Source organism: Typopeltis vanoorti, chromosome 12 (genome assembly GCF_054136105.1).
Source record: "Typopeltis vanoorti isolate ZY-2024b chromosome 12, IOZ_Tvanoo_1.0, whole genome shotgun sequence".
In the NCBI taxonomy this organism is placed as follows: domain Eukaryota; kingdom Metazoa; phylum Arthropoda; class Arachnida; order Uropygi; family Thelyphonidae; genus Typopeltis; species Typopeltis vanoorti.
The window spans coordinates 7,564,035-7,578,083 of NC_143560.1; the positions used below are offsets into that span (position 1 = coordinate 7,564,035).

The 14,049-nt window shown below is 32.9% G+C and overlaps 1 protein-coding gene across 1 annotated transcript in view; it reads right to left on the minus strand.

Moving 5' to 3' along the window:
* LOC150100563 (cartilage oligomeric matrix protein-like) overlaps positions 1 to 14,049 on the minus strand; it is a 276,264-nt gene that overhangs the window by 258,065 nt on the left and 4,150 nt on the right. The window contains exon 2 of the mRNA XM_090402123.1: positions 10,000 to 10,176. Within this exon, the coding sequence (XP_090258249.1) occupies positions 10,000 to 10,176 (177 nt within the window). The remainder of the gene's footprint in view (positions 1 to 9,999; positions 10,177 to 14,049) is intronic.

Genomic DNA, 14,049 nt, shown 5'->3' on the forward strand with positions numbered 1-14,049 from the left:
ATGAAGAAATGTCACGGTAGAAAATCCTTACGTTAGATTTTTCACACTTGCGCCAAAGTTGATTTTCACAGCACTGCGCAGATGATTCTGCTAGTCTTAAGAGGACCAAAATGGACTGCATAAATCATGTGTGTGTGTGTGTACGTTTATATTCTGTTGGCTCCAGAAGGATGACCACTTAATACTTTAACTACTTCACTGATAGTGATGTCTTCTGTTTTTGTCTTCGCATGCCGCATTTTTTAAAAGGTTACACTGACCTCTACTCAAGTGGACATAAATCCATATTAGCTTCTTTTTTTTTTAGATAAAAGTCGCAAAGTATCTTTGTAATATTTTAAAAGTAACTATGGTTCTTTACGAATTGGACATATTAATGATTAATAAAAACAGGGAAAACACATATATTCTAGAGAAATAAAGCAAAATAAATTTTCCTTTGCTACTAGGCACTGATTAGTCTGTAAACGTTACCCTTTTATTAGTGCATTTACTTCAGGTCTCACACACTGTATCGAAGCTCTGAAAGGTATAAATCCAGAATGTCTGCAACATACACATTTCGATTACTGATTACGTACTGATTAGTAGTCAAAATACCAATAAGAAAAAGATATCCATTATTTTCAGAAGCCTGTAGTGAATAATACGTGGACTTCGTTCCATCCTTTTTATACTTGCTAGTTTTAGTGCGACAAGCCTTTTCAGCCCATTCTTCAAATTAAATATTAATTGGATATGAGTTTGTTTTGTAGAAATAGCTTTTATTCTATATTAGATGAATTAAACAAAATGAGTTAAATTATTTTAGCTCTAAGGAGAAAAAAGCTCATGAAACTCAATCGTGTAAACACACACACACACACACACACACACACACACACACACACACACACACACACACACACACACACACACACACACACACACACACACACACACAGCTTTTAGTGTGTATTAAACTGATTGTTCACATTGCACCCAAACAACTAAGACTGTATGCAGCGGCAGTAGAAAATAAAGAGATCTTATCGCAAGTGGGGATGTTAAAAACTCCAAATATAGGCATAGTGTTGAGGAAAAGAGATAATTTTATGTTATTAATTTAATGGAGAACTTTTTTTATTTATATTTCTAAAATATCAATGCAATATTTACAAACAGATTTCAACATTGTATACGAGTACTGAGCGTTATCATAGTTAAGTATATCAAAGAATTATACTAACTCTATATAAAAAATATTTACCTTTAGCCACTCTCTTAATTCAAAATAGTTTATTCTTAACTAATACTCTTAAATTTGAGATTAAGAAGAAGCATTTCTTTAAGGTTAGTTTCGGATTTCGAAAAATTTAAATTAAAGAAAATTTAAACTTAACTTTCGATGTAAAAGTACAAGGAATTCTATACAACTCTATTATAATATATATTTGAAATGAAACGTATAGAAAATAAAGCAGTGGAAACAATTTATTACATTAACATTGTCGCAAAATCTTTCTTCAAATGCTCCTCCACATTTTAAGGTTCTGCTTTTACTTTCTGTGCGTTGCATAGTAAGGACCATTCTGCTGCGTGTATTCTATTGTCGATTTGCATGATATGCGAGATGAAACCGTATGAGAACTACCTAACTTTCAATTGAAACAATTATCAATGTTCTTTTCGTACTACTGTGGCTAAGGACTTCAAACCCTTCCTAACAAAAGTACATCGCTGCTGCAGACTGCGAGATCAGTACGTAAGAGAGGTGATGACTATCATTCAACAAGTTCAATTCAACGCATACTTTGTTCTGTTTATATGGGGGAAATGCATGGTTTCGCTGTAAATAATCTTGCTGTGTAAATAATCAAAATATCTCCACTGTTCTTTCTAAGGTGCAAGTTTGCCTTCATCACGTCGTGCGGCAAACGTGTTTTAATGAAAATCCATCAAATTGTTAAAGGGATCGTTTGCTTTAGACCTAGAAAACTTACTCAGGAAAGTGAGGCCTAAAATTAGAGTATATCCAACCTGAAATCCATTTGTGACGTTCGGGGAGAGATATCACATTTAGGGATTAAAGTAAGAGCATCCTTCTGATAGAGTGAGACCAGGTCCATTTCACTTAATATGAATACACGCCAGTAATTTCTAAACTTTACATATTAGTGCCCTCTTTAAGAATGCTCTTATCGTTTCCCCCTTATATATAAGCATTTTCATTAGGTTCTCTTTATTTCTGCGAAATATTTTACAGATATTACGGTATAAGTACTATTTATCTATTTTAATATAGTTCATTTAAGAAAAAATTTTGTAAAGACATAAATAGGCGAATGCATAAAAATCAATAGAGTGTCTTTTGATAAATAAAATGCTATAATTTCAAGACGAATTACATTTCTAATTATAGCATTTAAAAATGCACCAATATTTAATGGGATGAATGGACCTGTATTTCTGAGCAAAGTTGGTGATACAGCGATATTCATAACTTGTAAGTGTACCTATGAGTATGACTTTGTCACTGAGTGGAGCTATAATGTAACTGAAATGCTCGGACGTCATTTCGCACACCTTCATACAGAGTCGTATCAGGGGGAGCTGGAAAGTTGTGATAAACACCTAGAACAAAAATGGTATTAAAGCAACTGACATAACCATAAGAAAAAACGTATCTTGAAACCCTTTAACCCCATGTTTCAAGAAATTGTAATAATTTATCGTTTTTCTTTTAGTATATATAAGAAGACATGTCAGAGGTTTTGAAGAAATTCGAACTTTTCAGTTCCCCCCATCGTATATTATAGTTTGGAAATCATTGGACTACGTAATGTGTTAGATAGAAAGGGTCCAAGTTGAATAATCCTGAGAAACCAGTACTTCTGTAACCTACCTAAGCCACTCAACTACAATTCCAAATGTATGATCATACAACTACCAGAAAATACGACAAAGTTCGCTCTGTTAGAAGAAAAGAGAAGGAAGTTCTTTTGAATATTCTAGACGAGTCATAGTATCATTTACATCCATGAAGGAATATCTTGGACACAAACTGCGTTTTGGGGTTTTAAAATTGTGGACAAAGCAGCTAAGGGTAGAAGGCTAGTCCGTTATGTCAATAATTACTTGGATTCTTCTAGTGGTTGGCCTGTTTCAAGGGATGAAAAGCCAAACTTTCCAGGAGTAAAAACCTCGACTGAGACAGGCTAACTAATCTTTGCTTGAGGGGGAAAGAAAAGTACAAGTTCGTCGCCTCCTAGACGAAATTTGAACCACTGTTTTTCCGTTGATATCGACGGAATTAAAGACATTCCCACAAAGTCTAGTAACGAAATTTTAACAGCAATGCGTAAATCAGGGGTCACAAACTGAAAAGCAGCAAAGGGCCAGTTAATTAGAAGTGTATCAGACGCGGGCCGTATCCATTATTATTCTGTGAACCAAAACATAAACTAGAAAAAGAAAGCTCTAATTAAGATCATTTTGTAGCCTTACGTAAACAGTTAAGAAATTCGAACCACCATTTAAATTTTAATTTATAACTATTTTTATTTTTAAATTTTAAAAATATAACAAGTTCAGAAAATATAAGTTCAATTACATTTTATTTCTACTTTAAGAAAATTATTAAATACATAATTTTGACTTTCAAAAATAAAGATTTTTATCTACGAGTCCTTTTTTTAATTTGACTTTGATCCTGAAACCTGACATCTTTTTCTCTGTACTAAAATGTCAATATCTGCTTTTTCGTTTCGTGTTGCAATATGAAGTATTGCATTTAATCTAGAATATTTTATCCGTGAGCGGAACTTTCATTTATCGAGTTTCATAATTGAAAATAATTGCTCACGTACGCAGATGCTTCCAAAGATTAACAACATTTTTGCACAATAAATTTTATATTTGGGATATTTACTGCCGTGGTATTTATAAAAATTTGGTATGCCAACTTCGTTATATTTATTTTTTAGTTCAGTATTGCACTGGAGTTCAATTATTTCCATTTGTAATTCTTCGTCAACATTTTCAATATTAATTAAAAATGTTAACTGAGTAATAATAATTCATTTTCAAACTGGTTGAAATCAGAAAATCTTTTTTGAAATTCAATTTTTAATTCTTCAATTTGGGGAATGTACTTTTCAGCATCATTATTGTTTCGAGAAATCGATTTAAGTGTAGGAAAGTGGGCTAAATTATTCTTTGCCAAATATAGAGTTTTTGCCAGAAATGACTTAATTGAATCATACATATGACATATCAACTGTTCACGTCCTTCCAGAGCAGTATTCAAAGTGTTTAAGTGGCTTGTTCTGTCAACTAAAAATACCAAGTCTTTCCACCAATCTTCATCGGTGAGCTGAGGAATCAATTTTCCTTTGGATGAAGTAAACATGTCAATTTCTTTTGAGAGTTCAAAAAACTTTTATAAAAGGACGCCACGAGCAAGCCACCTAACCTCCGTATAATATAGCAAACTGCTGTATTGTGAATCTAATTCATCCAACAAAGCATTGACTTGATCTATTTTTTTAACTTTAAATTCAATTGTTATGGGCAAAAAAAAAAGTTATTTGAGGTAACTTTTTATTAAAATGGCTGCGACAAGTAACTTCCATTCAGTGTTGCCAACATTTGATGATAGAGAATGGTATAACTTATCACTACAAAGAATTGCAGTGATAAGTTTTACTTTTGTTTAAAACTGTCATAAAAATTTAGAAGTTTGAATTTTTTTTTTCTGTTTTAATCCCCGCAAGATGTTAGAAACATTGATTTTTAGAAAATAAATCATTAAGGTCGCGAGCCGGATACGAATTGTTCGCTGACCGCCAGTTTGCGACCCCTGGCTTAGATGAAGACGCAGTAATTCCTTTTTTAGAGTGCTTGCGATATGACTAAACAAACAAACCATTGAATGTCAATTCTCTCATAAGTAAATATAAACAGCGATTAGCCTTGCAGCAGACACCTTTCTTGATACATAATTTTATAGTGACCTCGCATGTCTGTGTTGTATACACTTAATTTTCAAAATTGTTCCGACGCCTCTTCGCCTGCTCACATGAACAACATGCGCCCGACGTGGCCAAAAAAGGAACGAGCGGATATTAATAGCAGCCGGTATGAGCAGAGGTCACATCATGAAGAACTCTGATTTTCATATCACTCATTTTTCGCTTGGTCTAACAAACAACCTCCTGAATTCAACAATAATTTATACTGAAAAAAAAAATGATAAAAGAAGAATATGGGTGATATAACAAGGACCATTTCAAGTTTCAAGAACCCTTTGAAAGGTTCTGACATATTTAGAAATGCGGCTCACATAATGGATATTATTTTATGTTATTATATTCAGCATGTCTAATATCGGAAATAAAATTTCGCTGAAACTAATATAACACTATATATTTAAACTCAAATTATTTAAACACGGTTGCATTATGCGACTACTGAGGCCAATGAAATTTTAAAAAAATTATGCAATGTGGAAAAACTGGACAAAACTTTATCGTTTGTTTGTAAGAGTTACGTGTGTTTAGGTTGGCGTTTCCTTCTTCTTTATCTCCACTACAATTTGTGAATTCATTTCCAACGTGACGTCAGATGTGAAATGAAGACAGGGTGAACGAGAGTAGGACAGGCATCAGAGTACTAGGAATACAGAACTTCAAACACTTGGAGCACACTTATACTCCACACAGATCATATTAAATGTTTGTTGTAATTGCTGTTCCCACATAATTATTTTAATGAAGTGTTTTCATCCAAATCAATAAAAAAGAATTTTTATGAATGTTAAAATTTATATTTACGATCTCTCAGAAATCCGAGGCTCCCTCTTTCTCGGTGAACCCACTAATTAAAACACCACAAGATATAACAGCTAAGAAATTATAGAGTAAACAAAGAAAACTTAAGGATAGAAATCCCTAGTTCTTGAAGACAGCGATACACTAGCCTCCCACAATCTTTCTGATACAAGTCTGTCGTGAATCACGATCTCATACACTTGCCGCACTGGGTGAACCCATATTCAAACATTACGTGTAAAATTTATAACGAGACCTTCGGTGGTATAATCAGTTCATTAACACGAATATTCCCGTTATTGTATGTTAGTTTTCAGTACAAAACGTGAGAGATAAACTTCAGATTTTTATCTTCGCAATGGTGCGATTTAAAGGAGAAAAAAAGCTGAGTATATTATACATATTATAGCGATCATTTGCAATAATATGCAACATTAAATATTTTTCACGAATCACACTTTGTCTTCTTATTTCCAAAACGAAAACCAAAGTTACAATTACCGAAACAAAGTACAAATTCGCGAAAATTTTCTTACGCTGCTAATACTGCGATCTCCTGTCCTGCCTTCTTGTAATGTTAGGAATATTATCCACTCACTTTTCAAATGAAAAGTTTTTGTTTTTCTTCATAAGAGGATTTCATCACCTTCATAACTCGCCCAAGTGGTATTGTAAGTCCTTCAAATTCCGTGAATTACATCCACGGATCATATTTACTGATGTAATCAGATATGAGTAGCAGCATAAGAAATGTCAAGAAGTGAACAAGTTTAATTTTCAAGAGCTTTCGGGCACAGTCGAGGTTTCTTTTTTTTTTCTTTTTCTTTAGGACCTATAGTACTGCTACATTGGGTTGTCATAGCTCAGATCGGTGGTCGCAAACTCCCGCGGACCGGATACGGCCCGCGAAGGATTCATATCCGGCCCGCGACCTTAATGATTTCTTTTTCTAAAAATCAATGCTTCTAACATACTGCGGGGATTAAAACAGAAAAAATTCAAACTTTTAAATGTTTTATGACAGCTTTAAACAAAAGTAAAACTTATTACTACAATTCTTTGTATCATGTTTCTATCATCAAATGTTGGCAACACTGAATGGAAGTTACTTGTCACGAAGACATTTTAATAAAAAGTTAATAAAAAGTTACCTCAATAACTTTTTATTTTACCCATAACAATGTCTGAATTTAAAGTTAAAAAAAAGAAAAATAGATCAAGAAGGCAGAACTTTTCAAGTAAAATGGGAGAAGGAATATTTCTTTGTGGAAGTTAAAAATATTCCAACATATTTGATATGCAGACAAAGTGTCGCCGTGGTGAAAGAATATCACCTAAAACTCAATTATGAAACAAACCATAAGAACTGTGATAAATATACAGAAAAGATACGTTCTCACGCTTTGAATCATTGAATCATCACATGTATGATTCTATTAAGTCATTTCTGGCAAAAACTCTATATTTGGCAAAGAATAATTTAGCCCACTTTCCTACACTTAAATGGATTTCTCGAATTAATAATGATGCTGAAAAGTACATTCCTCATATTGAAGAATTAAAAATTGAATTTCAAAAAGGATTTTCTAATTTCAACCAGTTTGAAAATGAATTATTATTATTCAGTTCACCTCTTTTAATTAATATTGAAAATGTTGACGAAGAATTACAAATGGAAATAATTGAACTCCAGTGCAATACTGAACTAAAAAATAAATATAACGAAGTTGGCATACCAAATTTTTATAAATACCTCGGCATTAAATATCCCAAATATAAAATTTATTGTGCAAAAATGTTGTCAATATTTGGAAGCATCTGCGTATGTGAGCAATTATTTTCAATTATGAAACTCGATAAATGAAAGTTCCGCTCACGGATAAAAGATTCTAGATTAAATGCGATACTTCATGTTGCAACACGAAGCGAAAAAGCAGATATTGAAATGTTAGTACAGAGAAAAAGATGTCAGGTTTTAGCATCAAAATCAAATTAAGAAAAGGACTCGTAGATAAAAATCTTTATTTTTATCAGTCAAAATTACGTATTTAAATAATTTTCTTAAAGTATGAATAAAATGTAATTGAATTTATGTTTTATAAACTTGTTATATTTTTAAAATTTAGAAATAAAAATGGTTATTAATTTAAAATTTAAATGGTGTGTAACCGTTTATGTAAGTTGTAAAGGCCCGGCCACAAAAGGGCCCGGCCTTTGTTAGATCCTTTCTTTTTCTAGTTTTTCATTAGAAATTCAATATTATTCAATAACAATATTAAATGCGGCCCGCATCAGATATACATCTAATTGACTGGCCCTTTGCTGCGTTTGAGTTTGAGACCCCTGACTTAGATGAACAGAAAAATAATTATGAATTTCTTAAAGAAAGCAAAATGCCGTCGACGGAAAATACCGATGTAGTAGACTATCCATACTACTGTAGTAGAGATGAGTCAATAGAGAACAGTCAGTTTGAAGCCGCACTGAAAACTGATGAAGAAAGGTTACTGTGCTGGTGTTTCAACTTTTGAAGAGAGTGGCAGAAACATAGATATAAACGCAGATGAAAAAGGTCACGAACGTGAAAGTATTCTCGGCAAAGACAATGAACAGAAAATGAGCTGTCAGCTAACTCTCTGCACCAAGAATTTTTACGAAATCTTTGGGACTATTCCCAAACATAGCAACAATATTTCATTTTGTTATGAGAATCGGAACGCGTAGAAGGAAAGCAATTTTTGAATTAACAAATACTTTGTTTATTGAAGTCTGAGTTGAAATGCAGCTTTCTTTGAATGTTCAGGCAGTTGTACATGTGATGCTTATGCCAAGAAATTTGCAGTTATTTTTATTTGTTATTCTATGAAGACAGACGTATTCTAGATTGACGACTATTTTGATTACGATTATATAGCAATAATCATAATAATCATAAATGAATCATAAATCAGAAATGAAGCAATAATCATAAATGAAAGTGATTTTTTAAAATTTACTTCAAACATGAAATAATTAAAAAAAATATTTAGAGAGATTTAAGTTGACTAAGGTATCTTTCTCGGAAATGATCACCGATATCTTAGACTCTTTCGGGTCTTCACGATGCGAAGATGCTGAAATGAGGAATACAGAGTGCTCTCATCAGCAAAACCACGAAACATATTCGTAGTCACTGAAAGAACATCACTGAGATGTATACAAGGAAAAGAGATCCTCAAAGCATTAGAAAAGAAGTTGGAGATATGCAGTGAGCAACTAGAGAGAAAACTGAACACCTACTTCCAAAACGCAAAGGATGAAATGATCAAAATTTCCTGATGAGGACTTTGCACCATATCCAATCAAGTGACTGCAATATCAGTCACAATAACCGATTTCTCCAACTCTTTTCATGTCTAAATTAGATTTTTCATATGCAAAAAGATCTCATAGTTGTAATTACGATAAAAACAAACTAAGTCTATGAAATCAATATATGATGTCTGTTAATTATTTGTATTCGGTGGGTTGGTTACATGCTAAACTAAATAATAATAAAAAATCCTGCAACATTCGTATGAGACCGACTAACTCGCCTTTAGTGAAAAGCGCTTACAATTTGTATTCTTTCATACAATGCACACAAAGAAGAAAATAATAAAAATAAATAAATAAACGAATTCGAGTAAACTACTTCATTTTTTTATCCGACACATGGTAGCATGTTTAAAATTGTAAATATATTCAACAAATTCCTAACTCATTACAATATTTGTATATGTCGTGTAAAGTTAGGAATTGTATTCATCACCGAATGTGGTTTAGGAAATAAAGTATGATCTCCTTAGTTTAGGATTGTAAATTTCGTTGGATTTTCTCAACCCCCCCTCAATTTCAATTGCTTCCTTTCTTTTGTCCATTTTCTTTCTTTTTCTTATACATTTATTCCGATATATGGCATTGATCCCTTAAATTCAGTTTGTTTAAAGACAGTCTCCACATGTCTTTAACCAAACAGAAGATTTTATGGCTCAGCAACCTCTTTGTTGTTTTGAAAAACGAGGAGCAAATTTAATTAGGTGATATGACTTTCTTTTTTTTTTTTAATTCTCGAAAGGTAAGTCAAGCGATTTCTTAGCGATAACGTTCTGTGACAGAACTTGAATTCAATAAGTCAACAGAATTTGTTTTCAATATCCAATGCACTTACCTCGTGCCTTTGTTCGCTCCAGGACGAGCGTGAATTCATGCATCGTGCCAGGAAAGTCGATGGCTAGAATTATGTGTTCCTGTCGTAATCGATGACGTGGGGTTAAATCTTTCACAACAATGAACACTTCTTTTTCTGGAACAAGAGTCAGCGCCCTCTGTAGTATGATTGTTGATCCTGAATGACAAAGAAGAAATTAAAGATCAATGACAGGATTTACAAATGTAATTTGACTAATGAGAAAAGCGTAGGTTTACGTTATTAAAAATAAGAAATGTTAATGACTGAAATGCTGCAGCATTCAACAAATCTGCGTTGTTCTTAAATCGTTAATTCTCATTATGAAAGTTGTTAAAATGCTATACTAAATTTAATCCTTGTTTCTTAAATTATTTGAATTAATCGCTCTATTTTTTAAAAGAGTTATTTAGAAAACTAACTGTATTTTCAAAGGAAAATTTACTTACTCTTCATTAGAATATTTTTACACATAAAAATGATAGAACTATATTGAGGCAGTGGTCGATATAGTTTTGAATTTGCTGATCACATTCATATCTAACTTCATTATGGAACCGAACAGTTTACAGGGAAATGTTACAGGGAAAATTTGCTTTAAATGGCTCAAAGTAATTTACGTTTGAGCCATTTAAAGCAAATTGTTTTGAAATCTGCAAGTTAAACTCATTAAGATATGTTGTTTGTGTCCACGAGAAAAGCGAGATCTTAGATTCATTTTTCATCATACAGCTGTGGCACTTTTGCAAATTAGTCCCACTGTGCCCATATGTGTTTCCACAACCATCTGTTTTTATAATAATTTTCAATTTTTCATAGTTCATTTAAGGAGTGCGTGTTTCTTACACTTCAGAAGTAATTCTTCTCTAAGTGAAAGTGCTTTTCGAATTCTTTGTACCAACTATTTCTACAAAAACGGTAAAATTATTATCAATTCCATGAATTAATATCACTAATTGCCCAGTGTCTTTGATATTATTCCTTTCATCTATTGAAGCTGCATAGTAATCACATAACACTGTTATAATTAAATTGTTCAAATAAATTTGAATCAGATTCTTCCGTATCCCTTTGCACGGGTTTCAGTCATCATCATCATCATCAACAACCATGGGTCTGATGCCATCTTGATATGATTCTTCCATTAGGCATAATAGTTGTTGCTCTGGCTATTTTAATTTTTATCTCTTTTTTGAGGTCCAAGTCATGCGTCATGTGGCATCCAAGATATTCAGTAGAAAGAAACGGATTTCAGTAGAAAGGTAATATTTAATTTTTTCCCCTTATTTGGACCCATTTGTTCAGCTGCAATAATAATCGCTTAAATTCCTGAAGCGTTAAAGGTTTTTCTTTTGCAATTATTTCTGACCTTGCAAAACTATTGCACCTCAGAATTCGTTATGAACACATTTTCGTTGATATTTTGTTGATCGATCAAAGAGACTTTCTGAGCCGATTTTATTTTTTGGAGGAAAATTACTAGTTAAACAATGAAATTTTCCTTTATGTTTCTTCTCATAATGATGTCTCATCGTTTAATAGAACCACTTTACTCAAAGATAACATAAACTGCCTTACTCTGGATAAAACAAAATTAAAATAGAATTTCTTACTCCAATCATCTTTAAAAATTCTGCCTTCACCATCAATAAATAAAACTTGTTAAAGAACATAATGTATCAAAAAGCACCAATCCTTTCATTCTCAGATACGAATTAATTAAAAGTTTATAGAAAAAAGTTGTGTAATGAATATCTTAGAAGCAGGCCTCATTTTAAGGGTTAGCAGCGGTCATTTGGAAATGACACGGTCTTGTCTTAACAGAATTATTTCAAAAATGTATCACATTATTCTTAGTCGAAAATGGAATAAAAAACTTGTTCACCGTTAGTTCGACATAATTCTCGAGAACAAATCATCTCGCAGTTAGTAATGAAGTCCTGTTTACAACAAGTAACAATATCATGTTTCTAAACGTAAGCGGATTGCACACAAGATATGTGTCATAACGAAAAGTATCTACGATTATTCATCCATCCATCTGTTCACTGGATATCAACAGATGGTTATTCAGCTGCTCGGTGATGTACCACGCCAGTCTTCCATTGTTTGCATTTCTGGAGGCTTCAACTCTCTAAAGATCAGTCACTCCACACACACCATCCATCCAACTCTTTGACGGTCTACCTCTTCCTCTTTTTTTTCAGGAACTGTACCTTCTATTACTGTTTTGAGAAGTCTTATTTTAATCCTTCCAATGTGTCCAAAGTATTTCAACTTTCGTCTGTTAGTAGCCTTAAAGTTCTATTGATCCCAACTTTCTGATATCTAATAATAGTAAATATGTAATATGGATTATTACATAATACGTAAATAATAAATTATTAGTACATTGAATATATAAATATATTAAAAGATAATTCTATTGAAGATATTAATACTTGGAGTTGGTTTAAGGTTACATAATCCGGAAACCTTGCTGTAGAGACTAAAAATGTAACGATTCCAAGTTACTTTAGGTCTCCACTGAGTAAGATAGTGGGCTCACATCGGGTAATGAATTCATACATCACCTTAAGACATTTACAAAACATATCGGGTGTTGCCTAGGTAAGCACTTAGAGTCATCACTGGACCAGTTGCATTTAATTGGAGTTGATTCTGGATTGCCTACTTTGAAATTCAAGTTCACGGCCTGTTGGATGGAGGTGGATACGCTAACTATATGATCATCCAAAGCTGTCAGCTGACTTCGTTTATTCATTTAGCATTCAGCTTGCAATTTCTTGTTCACTTCATCATTGCTTTTCAGTTCATTTCATTTGTATACTAATTGCATTATTTTTTAATCCGTGCTTTATTGATTTAAACAGACATTTTTCACAATTTCAATCTTTTCTTTTTTATGTTATTTTCATTTCTTTTTCTTTCTTTTTTTATGTACTTATCAGTTTGTATTTAATTTTATATGTATAGTTTTGGTTGGTTTAAAATAGTCGTATGGCAATTTTCAACCAACTAAAATTAAAATATAGGAATGAACAGAGGATCCTTTTAAGATTCAAAAATGAGTAGTGCCTTTTCACGATTTAAAAACACCCTCTATGTAAAGTAACCGTTCAAACAGCAAAACACACAAAGAGAATTTTATTAATTGCTTCGAGAACTAAAGGCCACAGTAGAAGTTCCATTTTAGAGCTTTCTCATCCAGGATCATGCTTCTGTGCTCGTCGACTTGGCAAAAAGAAAGCCGAAATTTCCAATTTAGATAACAAATTTTGTTTTATGCTGTTTACCTTTATTTATGCGATTCCCATCGAAACATTTAAACCTACCGTCTATTTATAATTTAATATTGTAATTTGTGGGTAAAGTAAGAGTTACATAATCCAGTTTTCCTAATAGTTTTCTTGAAAAGATTCCTGTTTTTACTAAACAGGAATCTTTTCAAGTCACTTCATGCTGTCAATAAGCATGGAGGTGACCTCACACAGTATCGCTCAACTATCCCAAATACCCATATCACACTGAGATTAGATTCCAATCCATAGCCACTTAGTTGGATCTATCATTCGTCGTCGTCGTCGTCCGGTAGCATCCTCTAGCAAGAAGGTTGCAGCAGATGAGCAGCTCTTCTCCATTTCTCTCAGTCTGTCGCCTCCGTCATTCTTAAACCAGTCCATTCCACAATGTCATTGAACCACTCTCTAGTTGGTCTTCCACGTCTTCTCTTCCCCTCAACTTTCCCTTGTAATATAGTTCTTGTCAGGTGTCCCGAAGAACCTTTCAGAAGATGTCCTGCAAATCTGGTCTTTCTTTGCATAATATTCTTGAGCAGTGTTCTTTCCATCCCGACTCTTCTTAAAACTTCTTGATTTAATATTCTCTCTGTATAGCTAATCTTTTCCATCTTTCCATAACACCACATTTCCAGTGCATCAATTCCTTCCATATCTCTCTTTCTGAGTGTCCATGATTCACTTCCATAACTTGCAATACTTTAAACTGTTGCTTTAACTATTCCAACTCTAA